At 52.7% G+C, this 14,203-nt stretch overlaps 1 protein-coding gene across 1 annotated transcript in view; it reads right to left on the bottom strand.

Annotated features, from left to right (window-relative positions):
• Positions 1–14,203, bottom strand: part of CAMTA1 (calmodulin binding transcription activator 1) — a 1,148,791-nt gene that overhangs the window by 76,198 nt on the left and 1,058,390 nt on the right. The window contains exon 11 of the mRNA XM_023739374.1: positions 11,554–11,688. Within this exon, the coding sequence (XP_023595142.1) occupies positions 11,554–11,688 (135 nt within the window). The remainder of the gene's footprint in view (positions 1–11,553; positions 11,689–14,203) is intronic.

Below are 14,203 nucleotides of genomic sequence, written 5' to 3'. Positions count from 1 at the left end.
TGGATTTCTGATTGCTGTCTCTCAATGGATTCTTGCAGCCTGTTAAATTTGTTATTATGCTCTTCTCTAATCTTTTTAATTTCCTCTATTGCGTGTTCTGCGTTTTGCTTAATTTCCTTCCTAATTTCTTGAAGAGTTCTGTATATTAGTCGTTTGTATTCTGCCTCCCACCACAGAGCTTTCTGTGCACGCGGTTCCCTCTGCCTGGAATATTCTTGCCTCCCCTTTTCATCAATTAACTTCTGCTTATCCTTCAGATCTCAGCTCAAGGGTGATTTCTTCAAGAAAACCCTCCCAGACCTCCCTGAGAAGTCACTCTCCTGCAGTATAAGCTCCTAAAATGCTTGTTCATGTGAAGGCTTGATAGGGCTGACTTTTCCTCCACTAGTAGATCTCCTCAGCTGCTAACCAAAAGGTCAGCAGTTTGAATCCACCAGGCACTCCTTGGAAACCCTATGGGGCAGTTCTACTCTGTCCTACAGGGTCACTATGAGTTGGAATCAACTCGACGGCAACAGGTTTGGTTTTTGGTTCAGTAGAGCTCTAGGCCTTTCTTCTGAGACACCTCTGGGTAGACTTGAACCTCCAACCTTTTAGTTAGTAGCTGAGTGTGTAAACCATTTGCATTACCCAGGGACTCCTAAGTCCTATTGATGCCACCTTCTAAATATCCTTTGAATCTGTCCCCTTCCCCCTAGAACTACAAAGTCCATCATCATCTCTAGCTTGGACAGCTAACTGGTCTAGCCTTATCTGCTCTGGTAAGCTGAGTGAGTGCAGGGACTTAATTCATTTTCATTCATCTTTGATTCCAATAGTTGGCACAGCGCCTGGCACCTAATGGGGAGTCAATGAGCATTGACTGAATAAATAATTCCAAAGGAAGAATTGCTAATGGAGGACATTACAAGGGTGATGGGAAAGTCAGATGAAAAGGAGGCATCCTGCGTGGGAGGGATGGGATGAGCTTTGTAGAGGAGGGGAACTTTGAGTGGTAATTTTAAAAAAGAGCAACCACGGGGAAAAGACCCGATGGACCAGTGGGAACAGCACGTGCAAAGGCCCGGAGGTGAGAAACAACACAGTATGTTTGGTTCCCCTGAGTATTTCAGCAGAGTGTAGGGCAGAGTGTTTTGCAGGAGGAGAGCAAGGCCTGAAGATGAGCTGAGAAAGATGGACAGGTAGAGGTCAGCTTACAAATGGCCTTGTATATTATGCTGGAAGGAGCCCTAGTGGTGCAGTGGTTAAGCAGTAGGCTGCTACCTGAAAGGTTGGCAGTTCAAATCTACTCAGCGCTCTGCAAGAGAAAGACCTGGCCATCTACTTCCCTAACGATTACAGCCAACAAAACCCCATGGGCCAGTCCTACTCTGTCACATGGGGTCACTATGAGTCAGTATCGACTCAACGGCACCCAACAACAATTACAGCATATTATGCTGGAGGGTTAGAATTTATCTGGACCTTCCTAAGAGACAGAGCACCCAAACAAGTGCTCTGTAGTCCTGTATACCCCCTTTTACAGATCTTGGTACACTGCATTATCCATTGCTGGTTTCTTGTCTGTCTCTCCCAGTGGGATGGCACCTCACCAACACCTGGCCCACAGTGGTCACTCCATCAATCCTTTCTGACTGCATCAGGGATCCATGGATGGGAAGAAAAAGGAATAGCAGCAGGCAGGCCAGCTAGGAGGTTCTAGCCCTGATACGAGATGGTGAAGGCCTAAGGGAGGAATGTGGCAGAGACCAGAGAAAGAAGCTCTGTGGATTTTTAATGCAAAGGTAAAGTACTCATCTGCTATCTGAAAGGTTGGCAGTTTGAACCCACCCAGAGGCTCCATGGGAGAAAGACCTGGTGATCTGCTCCTGTAAAGATTACAGCAGAGAAAACCTTATGGGAGCAGTTCTACTCTGTCACATGGGGTTTCTATGAGTCAAAAATCAAATAGAAACAACAACAATCTGCAAACTGCTTGGTTTGGGGGTGAGCGGAGCACAGGGAGTGGAGGAGCAGGGACAAGGGATGCTTCTAGCTCGAGAGACAGCTCGGAACAGCGTGGGTGCAATAGGGAGAGGAGGGTCAGGGGAGGACTGTCATCGTACAAAAGTCAAGAGCAGGAGGATGGAGTCAGACTGACTGACGATGAGTTCGCCACCTGTCAGTGTGTCTGAATGTCCTCATCTGTAGAATGGGAAGTTGCAGGTTATTGTGAAGTTTGAGTGACTGCTTCATGGAGAGGGCCTGGTAGGTGGAGAGGACTCGGATATCAGCTGTTGTTACTCTTGCGGGGGGTGGCGGGCAGCTCTGAGTCAAAGACAACCATGGTGGCTGAGAAGTCTGCCAGCTCTCCCATGTGTCTCAAGACCAACCAAAGCAGCTTGGTGCCAGTGAAGTGAGCTAAAATGTCACTAGCCCTTCTAAACAAGGGAACTGGGGTGGAGTTCCCTGCTTGCACCCAGCATGTCACAGGCATTCACAGGTTTTATGGGTTGAATTGTGTCCCCCTAAAACATGTGTTGCAAATCCTAACCTCTAACTCCTAGTGGTTAAGAGTTTGGCTGCTAACCAAAAAGTCAGCAGTTTGAATCCACCAGGCACTCCTTGGAAACCCTATGGAACAGTTCTGCTCTGTCCTATAGGGTTGCTATGAGTCAGAATCAACTCAAAGGCAACAGGTTTGGTTTTCGTTTATTTTTTTTATACCTATGGAAAAGGAGCCCTGGTGGTGCAGTGATTATGTGCTTGGCTGCTAACTGAAAGGTCAGTGGTTCAAACTCACCCAGTGGCTCTGTGGGAGAAAGATTTGGTGATCTGCTCCTGTAAAGATTAAAACTGTTACCATCGAGAAGATTAGATTCATAGTGACTCTATAGGACAGAGTAGAACTGCCCCCATAGGGTTTCCTAGGCTGTAATCTTTACAGGAGCAGATCACCAGGTCTTTCTCCCTGTGGAGTGGCTGGGTGGGTTTGAACTGCCAACCTTTCAGTTAGCAGCTGAGAGCTTAACTGCTGAGCCACCAGGGCACCTTTATATGTTTTGGGGGCTTTTAAAAGAATAGTGTCTTCCTTCCGGCCGAAGCCAGAGGTGGAGCCGGATGAGTCTGAGCTTTGCCTTCTTCATCCTACATGGAGCCAACTGGGTGGGAAGGGTCTTCTCCTACCCTTCTCTGGGACCTCCCAGAGGCCACACTGGCTTCCAACCAGGCCCTGCTTCTTCTCTTCCTTGCTGGTGATGCTCTGAGTCTCACAGTCTTAGGACCATTTTTCTCCACCACTGGACAGGCATACTCCAACTCCATTCTCTTCCAGGGAAGTGGGTTCTGGAAGCCAGTCTTGGGCAAAGCTAAGGAAGTCAGCATAATCCTGGCCTAGACTGGCCACCTCTCCAAGCATGCTGATCCATCTGGGGCCCCAGCTTTGCCAAGAGGACTTCCTTGGAGGCTGTGCCTTCTGGAGAGCGTCCACATCCAGATACTGTGGTGGGATGATGGGAGTCAGGGTAATTGATTTAGGAGCAAGTGTGATTTCTTGAAGGCACCCTGGTGGCACAGTGGTTAAGTGCTCAGCTGCTAACTGAAAGGTCAGTGGTTTGAAGCCACCAAACGCTCCTTGGGAGAAAGATGTGACAGTCTGCTCCTGTAATGATTACAGCCTTTGAAACCCTATGGGGCAGTTCTACTCTGTCCTATAGGGTCACTGTGAGTCGGCATCACCTCCACGGCAGTGGGTGATTACCTTAGCATCTACCATCTGCAGCATCCCTACATTTCCCCCAACAGCAACAGCCACCTGTGGATAGGACATCAAGGTACTGTGTAGGGATGAATCACAGTTTGTTCCTACTTTGGGGCTCACCTCCAGCCCCTGTGCTCCAAGGCAGAGCAATGGGGAGGGAGTCTATCTCTGGGACTCAGCAGAAACAGATATCCCCATGATCAGTTTCAGATAAGACGGTTGTGATCCATAGGGTTTTCACTGGCTGATTTTCAGAAGCAGATCACCAGGCGTTTCCTCCTAGTCTGCTTAGTCTGGAAGCTCCGCTGAAACCTGTTCAGCATCATAGCAACACACAAGCCTCCCCTGACACATAAGGTGCATTGGCTAGGAATCGAACCTGGGTCTCCCATGTGGAATATAAAGCTCCTTGAGAATAGGAACTTGTCTTACCCATGTCTGGACCCATCCCCAAGTGATTGCCACTGTTCACATATTAAATGCTCAATAAATGTTGAGTTGAGCTGCACTTCCTATGACACTCCTTAAACAATGCTGCCTCCAGCTGTGTAATTGTGGCCCTTTAACTCCCTCAGTGGCCGCTGAGCCAGCTCCCAGGGTCAGGGCTGTACCTCTTCCTTCATATGCATGGTCAGAGTCCCTTGCAGCGTAAACCTTCAGCAAGGCCTCAGGCATTGTCTGTGGCCAGTCTTGTCTTCAGCAAGGCCTGTAGGATGTGACCGTGCCCTGTGCTTCTCTGGATTCCCAGGGGCAAGCCCACAACAGATGGTCAAGGAAAAGTTGGTTGATACTGACCACAGGGGGGTCCCAGCCTCCCATCTTCAAGCCTTGGGATGGCTTGGAAGCAGATCCTGCCGTCTGTGGCATTCTGAGGCTTCCTTCATGGTGTTTACTTTGCTTCCTGCCCTCACAAACACGGTGAGGGGGCCAAGGCTGCCTCCCTCCCGGCATCTGCAGTGGCTGCACATTCTCCCAAGCACCATTTCCCTCAAGGGCCCATTTGTAATGGCTGCAAAGAGGCTGGGGAGGCCCAGCTCCAAGGTGACCCACTCCCTGCCACCCAGAGGACCTCCTCACAGACAGATCTGGTGTGGCCCCAGCTGCAAACGTTGGGGCATCATTTCCCCAGGAGGTATCTGAGTACTGATCCCTTGGTCCCCTGACTAAGGAGCAACAGCTGGCTCCTGGGGAGCCCCAAAGCTAAGATGCTCCCCAGGGAGAGATGGGGTGCTGGCAAGATCCCCACTCCCCACGGTGTCTAAGGAAAGCATGTTAGCAGAGCACAGGGTCCATGTACCCCCTCCCCCAAACTGTAAGGTATGTGGACCCCACAGAGAGCAAGCGAGACTGAGGATGGGGAGGGAGCCAGGCTTTGCGGCAAAGTACCGCCTGGGTGCTGAAGCTCAGAGAGGCAGCTAGTCTTGCCACCCAACTTTAGTCCCAAGTATAAGACTAGGTCAAACCAGCTTCTTACACCATCATCCGCATCTCTTACGTCACCCTTATACAAAGAAGCAAAGAGCCCTGGTGGCGCAGTGGTTAAGCGCTTGGCTGCTAATGGAAAGGTCAGCGGTTCAAACTCACTAGCCACACTACAGGAGAAAGATGTGGCAGTCTTTGTCCATAAAGGTTACAGCCTTGGAAACCCTTTGGGGCAGTTCTACTCTGTCTTATAGGGTTGCTATGAGCCGGAATGGACTCAAAGGTAATAGATTTGGCTTTTTATACAAAGAGGCACCTGGAGACCCTGAGATAATAAGCTTGTGTGTGTCCCAGACCCCACTTCAGGGGAACACCAGAAAGTTCTTGGTAGTGCCACCTGATTCCTTACTGAAGAGGACCCTACCTCAGTGCTTCTCAAACTTCTTCTCCGAAGGGCTCCTGGAGGGTGAGTGGGATCCTCGAGTCTGACTATGAGTGACTCCCAGCAGCTCTTTGAAGTCAAGACAATTCACTGATGTGGTATGTTTGATCTTAACAATTTTTATAAATGTATTCTACTTCATAAGGCAAACTGTAGTTGTTTTAGTAAAACAATGACATTTTAAATTATTTAACAACTAAATAACTTCTTCTCCTCCTGTTATGGATTGAAATGTGTCCCCCAAAAATGTGTGTTAACTTGGTTAGGCCATGATTCCCAGTATTGTGTGATTGTCCACCATTTTGTCATCTGATGTGATTTTCCTGTGTTGTAAATCCTACCTCTATGATGTTTATGAGGCAGGATTAGAGGCAGTTATGTTAATGGGGCAGGACTCAATTTACAAGATTAGATTGTGTCTTAAGCCAATCTCTTTTGCGATATAAAATAGAGAAGTGAGCAGAGAAACAGGGGGACCTCATACCACCAAGAAAGCAGAGCTAGGAGCACAGCTTGTCCTTTGGACCTGAGGTTCCTGTGCAGAGAAGCTCCTAGACCAAAGGAAGACTGATGACAAGGACCTTTGTCCAGAACTAGCAGAGAGAGAAAGCCTTGCCCTGGAACTGACACCCTGATTTTGGACTTCTAGCCTCCTAGACTGTGAGAGAATAAATTTCTCTTTGTTAAAGCCATCCACTTGTGGTATTTCTGTTATTGCAGCACTAGATGACTAAGATACCTCCCGTCTTAGATCATCTGGTGAATGTGATGCTCTTGGAATTGGTCCCCAGTTTCTGTTGTGGTGCATGTGTTCCTATGTGGATGGTTTCAGCATCACCAAATCACCGAATCGGCTCAGATGAGGGTGATTGGCCGGTAGGCTGGATAGGTCTGTGGGAGGGAGCCAGCCCAGGGGTTGCCAGCCCAGGCACACTCATCAGAAAGCCCCAGAGTGTCACCATGGGAGGAAGAAAGCATGCAGACACCTCCTATGGGCCTTAGCAGCACAGCTGGAATGGCCTCTCCCATTGCCCCTGGGCTGCCCTGTGGTCTCCTGCTCTTGGTGGATGGCAGCTGAGAAGATATTGGAAACCACCCTGCAAGGGAGAGGCCACTGGACCACAGCCACATACTAGGGACAGGACTTCTCTCAGCCAGGGTGGCAGCTCCAAGGCAGGGGCAGAACTGGGGGCCACCCCAGCCACATGTCTCCTTCCACCTGTCAGCACAGAGAGCTCGAGCAGACCAGAAGACCAAACCAGGGTCCAAATCTTGCTTGTCCTTCCCCCCATCTCCTTAGACTCAGTGGAGGTTCTCAATCTTCCCAGACACCTAACCCAGAGCCAGGCTGGTCCTGAGGTCAGGTTACTGATGAATGCTGGTTGACCAGTGGGTTAACTTTCTATGGCTCTGGCTAGCCTGGGGGTGCCCACTCTACCCTGAGGCTGGCCCAGGAAGAAGATGCCTGGATGGCAAGCTTTGAGCTCCAGTCCCTGCTCTGCTATCTGCTTGTGATGACTAGGTTCCACCCCACCCTGAGGGTCACCACGAGAAGGCCTGCCTGATGTGTGGCCTCGTGCCAATCCTCTGACTCAGGCAGGAGGCTCACAGCCTGAGAAGCAATTGAAAATAGTGTCTAAGTGTAAGTGGCTTAGTGGGGCTTCCAGAAGTGGGCCCAGCAGGGTGGGGGTGGGGGTGGGGGGATGGGGGACCCTCGGTCTTCTTAACCTGGCCTTGGGTAGTGTCGGATGACGGATGACTGTGAGGAGAGAAAGAACAACACAGGAAGTTCTGCTCACTTTCTCTGCAGGGACTGGGGTTGCTTAAAGTTGCCCTTGCCCTGGATGTGGGCCAGCGTCACCTCCCACTCTCCAGAGCACAATGTTTAACAGCATGGTTTTATTCTTTTTGAAAACAAAAGCCCCAAAAACCCTTCTAAACAGACAGCACATCCTGTTATGCTCAGCACAGTTCTGGTTGCTTGTATCCACAGGACCCATCCCAGGCAGAAGTGACATTTCCCAGAGACTCTCCCAACCCATCTCCAGGGTAAACCCCACACTACCTGCCTCTGCCTGGAAGAGGTCCCCATCACGCCCCCCCACCCCCACCCTGACTGCACAGCGGGTCGGCTCCAGATCAACCCGGGGACCTGGAGCTGGGATCCAGGATCAGCCATCCAGCATAGGCTCAACCCTGTCAGTACAAATGGTCTGGGGTCAGGCCCAGGGTAGTTTGTTCCAAATCCGGACCTTTAGGGGAGGAAATGATGAAAACACTAGGCTGGATTAGGCCTCTTTGCTGTGTTTCAACAACTGCTCATTCATTCATGTACTCACACAGCAAATATGCACTGCTCCCTACTGCTTGCCAGCCCTGAGCTAGGCCCTGGAGGTCCGGGCAGACAGAGCTTCGGCCCCCAGAGCTCACAGGGCAAAGGCCCCTAGGTCTGAGAGGCGCTCCCAGTGGACTGTGCTTCTGGAGGTCTGTCCCAGGCGGGCCTGGTCGCGCTGGCTCCACCCTGTTCTCCTCCCTCTTCCCGTCTCCGTGCCCCGTCTCAGCCTGGATGGCTGCCCCCCAGCCACATTCTGGGGATTTGGGGCCCCATCGCCGTAGCCCGTCCGCAGGGAAGATCGCCCCCTCCCCCAGGCACGTGATCACCCTTGCGGGGCTGGACTGCAGACAAAGGCTGCGCCGTCGCGGTTGCGCGCGCCCGGATTCGCTGTGCTCCTACGCCGCGGCCCCCACCCACCTTTGAGTCTGGTAAACAAGTCTATTTTTTAAATCAAACGAAGGCAAACGTTCTCTTCCCCAAACATTTTCCCCTCTGGGACGGGAGAGGGGCAGAGAGCGCTGCCAGGATGCAGATGCGGCGATGAGTAGAGGGCGCGCGGAAACGCGCGCAGCCGGCCTGGGTGCCGGAACCGAGCTCGCGATTGGTACATCATTGTTTACTCTCCGAACGCCGGCGAAAGGCTCGGCCTTTTGGATACACCGGCGTTTTGCCGCAGTGGACCAGGGCGAGTGGCACCGCCAGCCCCGCCGAGCGCAACCCTCCAATCCCTTCCCCGCAGGTCCCGCATTGCAGCTGTGCGCCAGCGTGCGCGCGAGGGCGCGTGTGTGCCGGGTGTGCTTTGTGTGCACGCGCCGCCGTGCGCCCTGCCTCGCTAGCTTGCTGCTGCAGCCCCCTCGCCCCCTCGCCCCCTCTATCCGACCTGCCACGCACACGTTTCCATGCAGAGCCGGCTCTAATGGAGGATTTGCCCAGCAACCGTGGGGGTGGGAGGGGCGGAGCTGAGGCGTTGCAGAGCTGGGAGCAGAGGAGAGAGAGGGGGAAGGCTTTTCAACTGCTGCCCGGTCACTGCAGCATCTTCCCCAACTACACAAGTTCACTTCCAGGTCAAGGGGCTGGCGGGAGGGCCAGGGACCCCCACCCTCCCGGCTGGCGGTCCCAGCAGTCCCCTTTGCAGTGAGACAGATTATGCTGCTGCTGGTGGGGCCGCAGGTAGCTCCCGCACCCCCAGCCCTGTTAACTGTTTATCAGGCTGATGACGTGCTTTGAAAATGATCTCTGGGTAGTTAAGTCACTTACATTCATTTAGGAAGAAAAGAACAGGCAAGCTCCACTCTTCTCCCCTCAGGGGAAGCAGGAGGCTGCCCCACCCGATGGAGTAGTTACTCTGCCCTGGGCCTCCTTCCTCCTCCCATTACTTGAAAGGACACCTGGCCAAGACCAGAGGGTGAGGGATGAGGGGGAAGGGGGCACCTGTCAGGGCTCTGTTCCACTCTGCAGGGAGCCTGGGCCATGGTGGACGACAGATTGGCACTGTCCTTCCTGAGCCAGGCTGGGTCAGTCCAATTCAGCAGAGTCCAAGCCACTGTGGCACCAATATCCCCCCAGCTGTGCCCAGGCCAGTGGTAGCACAGGGCCAACACTCCTCAGAGACAGTGGCCTCTGTGCCAGATGGAGGTTGGCACTGTCATGGCCCCTCCCTAACCCCTGCCATCTCTGTATCCTGCCAAGAGCGGGGAGGGTGCTTATTTCAACTTGGAGGCCTAGAGATGGCAGAGCTCGAAGTCCCCATGGAGGGGGCTGCCAGGGAGCAGGTGCCTGGCATGCAGAAGGCTCATTGCCTGAGGGTGTGTTTCTCACGAAGCAGTGGGGGCAGCTCCCTTTTCTGGTTTCCACACAAGTACCCTGCCGGAAGGCAGCCTCTCGGCACAGCTTGCTCTCTGGGCTTCCCAGGGCAGCTACCTTTCTTGGGCTTGGAGCAACGTCTGCTGAGACTTTGCTCTCTGAAAAGGCTCCATCTCCCATACAGGCCCTACACTGGTCCCAACATCCTTGAGTACCCTCCCCTCCCCCACAGTGAGGCCGGCTAGGTCACGCAGGGAGACCCAGGGCTTGAAACTGGATGTTCTGAACAGGAGCCCCTGTCACCCTCCCCTTCTCTGTTACATCTTGCAGACCATAGCCACAGCTCCGCCTGGCTCCAGCTGCAGCTGGGAACGCTGCCAAGGCCAGTGTGGTGCTCCCAGGCAGCTGAGGCCAGGGTGCAGACTCCCGCTGACCCAGAGCCACCTCTGGAAACAGCTCCTGAGGGTTAGCCAGCCAGGGCAGCTGTGGGCACCCTGTCACTGCTGGGGCCGGGCTGGGAGGAGGCCCGGCTCCACACACGGTCAGCTCAGGGCAGCTGCCCAGGGCTGTGGGCCCAAGCCCAGAAGTCTTCCCGCAGCAAGGGGCAGTCTGAGAGGGACAGGCAGAAGGGCTGTTGTGGATGGGGGGAGGGGTGCTTAAGGAACTGACCCTGCCCAGGGCCCAGTGCCCTGGGCTAGGGAGGTCTCCAGCGAGGTTCTCCACTGCCTGGCACATCTGCTGGCTGCCTGCTCCTGAGGTCTTGTCAAACCACCCCTTGCACCCTGTCCCCTGTGCAGAGAGCAGACTGTTGGCTCAGCCCCTAAGCCCCAGCCAGTCCTGGGCATAGCCAGATTAGCAAGGACAGCCACTGACCCTGGCAGTCCCCAGCCTGTCATTGGCAGCTTCTTTCTGCAGAGCCTCTGGTGAGAAGGGGGAGCAGCCAGCACAGAGCCAACCTGTGGGTGCAGCAGTGGCTCATGGAGCCCCGCCTCTCCTTGGCCAGCAGGTCTTGCCTCCTCCCTTGTTGCCGACAGGGAGCCCCTGGCCCTCCTTCTTCTGTTGCCATCCTAACTCTGGGCTTGTCTCAGAGGTTCTGTCGGGCAGCCGCCTAAGTCAGGACAGCTGAGGAGCATGTAGGACAGTGGCTGAGGGCTTCCACTGGGAGGTTGGCAGAGGCACTCACACACATGGGCCTGCCTGCCCAGGCCTCGGGATCTGAGAGAAGCTGCCCGGAGTCGTCTCCACTCAGCTTCACACACTACTTTCTTCTAAGAGGCTTGAGGCCTGGCCACGGCCTGCAGGAGCTGCCTCTGCTCCGGGGAAACCATGGAAACAGCCAGGAGAGTGGCCGAGGGCGCTCAGACCCCGCTGCTCGGGGTTCGTTTGTGGATGGGGGGACCTCAGGGCCCTCAGTGATCTGTCTGTGGACAAGGGGACCTCAGGGCCCCTCGGGTCTGTCTGTGGACAGGGGACCTCTAGGCTCCTCTGGGGTCTGTGGAGGGGAGGACCTCAGGGCTCCTCAGGGGCTCATCTGGCCACTCAGGTATCCCAGCAGGAGTGACAGACATGGGCCCAACCTCACATACTTCATTCTGTCTCAGGGCCAGGCAGAGATGGCCAGCCGATGGCCACACACGGCTGCCCAACTTCAGAGACACACATAGCCAGAGGAGGAGCCTCTTAACCCTCCCCACTCGCTCCGAGCAGGAACCAGGAAACCTGGGTGCTACCTCCTTTTACACACCTTGTGCCCAGAGAGCACAGGTGTCCCTCTCCCACCACCTGGCCAGGCGACCCGAGCGCCGTCCTTACCATCCAACGACAGCCAGTCGTGCTGGGAGGAAGGGAGAGTGGGCAACGCCCGGGCTTTGTACTCAAACACCACCGAGTTGGAGATGATCTGGTTGTTGAAGGCAACTTGTAGGGTCACGAGACCAGTGTCATGGGCTGGAAGCAAAAGAAAGAAGGTCAGAGCAAGGGGCAGGGCAGCACCCTCAGCTCAGAGTGCCACATTGGAACCTGGGGTGCACCCTCTCCACAACCCTTCCTCGATTAATGTCTGCATCTCCTTAACCCCAGCCTGCACCTGCTCATTCCTCAAGGTACAGTCGAGATGCTGCTTCTTTCAGGAAGCCTTCTCTGACTGCCAGACTCAGTCGGGTATCCTGTTATCACCCTTTGCCACAGAAGGCATGGCTCTATGTTGTAATTGCCTGTCTGCTCCTCTGCTCCCTGACGTGCCATTGGTTCGCTCAGTGAGAGCAGGGACTGGGAGCTTAATGTAGGTTTGTCAAATGATAGATCCCCACCTCCACCCAATGGCTGGCTGGCTTCTCCCCTCATCCCGTCCATCCTAGGTCAGATTCAGATATACAATTTTCTTTGGACTCCTTTGTCCTTGTTTCTCTGGATCACCTTTTTCTACAAGGTTTGTCCTCACTCAACGTGGCATTCCATATATTTTTGGAAGTTTTTCTGCCTCCCTGATGAAAGCAAGAGCTCTGGCTGTGCCACTGTTACTCTAGTCCCAGGCAGTGTAGACCCAGTGGGCACTGAGCCGGAGGTGCTGGCATGAAGCATGCACCTCCCTCCAACATGACCAGCACAAGACGGAGGAAGGTGTGGCACGAGGCCCACAAGAAGATTGAGACCACTACTACAAAAACTCATGAAGAAGTTTACACACAAAAAGAAACAATCTTTGATGGTTACAAGGTAGGGGAGGAATGGAAGGGAAAAACACTAAATAGACAATAGATAAGTGGTAACTTTGGTGTAGGGTAAGACAGTATACAATACTGGGGAAGCCAGCACAACTCCTCCAAGGCAAGGTCATGAAGGTGCCATAGACACATCCAAACTCCCTGAGAGACCAAATTACTGGGCTGAGGGCTGTGGGGACCATGGTCTACAGGAACATCTAGCTCAATTGGCATAACATAGTTTATAAAGAAAATATTCTACATTCTACTTCGGTGAGTAGCGTCTGGGGTCTTAAAAGCTTGTGAGCAGCCATCTAAGATACTCCACTGGTCTCACCCCGTCTGGAGCAAGGGAGAATGAAGAAAACCAAAGATACAAAGGAAAGATTAGCCCAAATGACTAATGGACCACAAGTACTACAGCCTGCACCAGACTGAGTCCAGCACAACTAGATGGTGCCTGGCTACCACCACTGACTGCTCTGACAGGAATCACAATAGAAGGTCCTGGACAGAGCTGGAGAAAAACATACAACAAAATTCTAACTCACACAAAAAAAAAAAAAGACCAGACTTACAGGTCTGACAGAGACTGGAGAAACCCCGAGAGGTTAGTCCCCAGACACGCTTATAGCTCAGTAATGAAGTCACTCCTGAGGTTCACGATTCAGCTAAAGATTAGACAGGCCCATAAAACAAAATGAGACTAAATGGGCACACCAGCCCAGGGGCAAGGACGAGAAGGCAGAGGGGACAGGAAACCTGGTAAGGCAGGAACCCAAGGTTGAGAAGGGGAGAGTGTTGACATGTCGTAGAGTTGGCAACCAATGTCACAAAACAATATATGTATTAATTGTTTAATGAGAAACTAGTTTGCTCTGTAAACCTTCATCTAAAGTACAATTAAAAACAAAAAAAAAAGAAGGACAAGCAGGTCTACCAGACTGCTGGTGCTGGGTGCTGGAGAATCCGGTAAAAGCACCTTTGTGAAGCAGATGAGGACCCTGCATGTTACTGCTTTAATGGAGAAGACTGTTATTTCTAGATGACTATAGTTCGTCATCCTCCCGGCTATGTCTGATCACAATGTGCATGCTGGAATTGCTCCATCCTTGGGAACTTCTAATAAGAATACTATTCTGCTGTATGTGTGGAGGGGGTGGTAGTGGGAGGGGGGCGGGGAATGAGGCCATGCTACCTGACCTTTAATGACAACTGAATCAGCCAATCAAAAAAATGAAATGAGATCCTTAATTGGCAAAAATGTATAACACAATCCCAAATACAGGTATCTGCCTAAAAACTGAGTAATTGAAATCGACTGTAACAGAAGTTGGCACTTGAGAAATACAGAATTTCCTTACTGAGCAGCCAGCCTACCGTGTCCTTGATGTCGTGCCCCACCCTCAAACCCTACTAACACCCTGCCTGCAGCTCTATCTGGGACTCTGTTCTACAGCTAAATATTAAGTATTACCAACACACGTGATAAGTAAAAACTTCTCTGCATGTTTCAGGGAAAAAAAAAAAAAGCTTCCAGAAGGCAAGGCCCTTATTGGCCTGAGTCACTGTCTTGGCCCCAACACAGAGCTCAACAGGTACTGTCTTTGTTGAATAAATGAATGGAACGTTTTCATTGTCTGCAAGAGAAAAGCCATAGGGGAAACCTGCTAACTCCTGGGGTTGAGGCTGTTGCTCATCGTGCTCCCGTGGAAATCTCGAGGGCTGGCCTGTGGTCTACAAGACGGCCGTGGTGGGTG

The sequence above is a fragment of the Trichechus manatus genome, unplaced genomic scaffold (genome assembly GCF_000243295.1).
Source record: "Trichechus manatus latirostris isolate Lorelei unplaced genomic scaffold, TriManLat1.0 scaffold00133, whole genome shotgun sequence".
Taxonomy (NCBI): Eukaryota; Metazoa; Chordata; class Mammalia; order Sirenia; family Trichechidae; genus Trichechus; species Trichechus manatus.
Note: the sequence above shows the minus strand (reverse complement) of the source record. Positions and strands in the feature narration are given on the sequence as shown.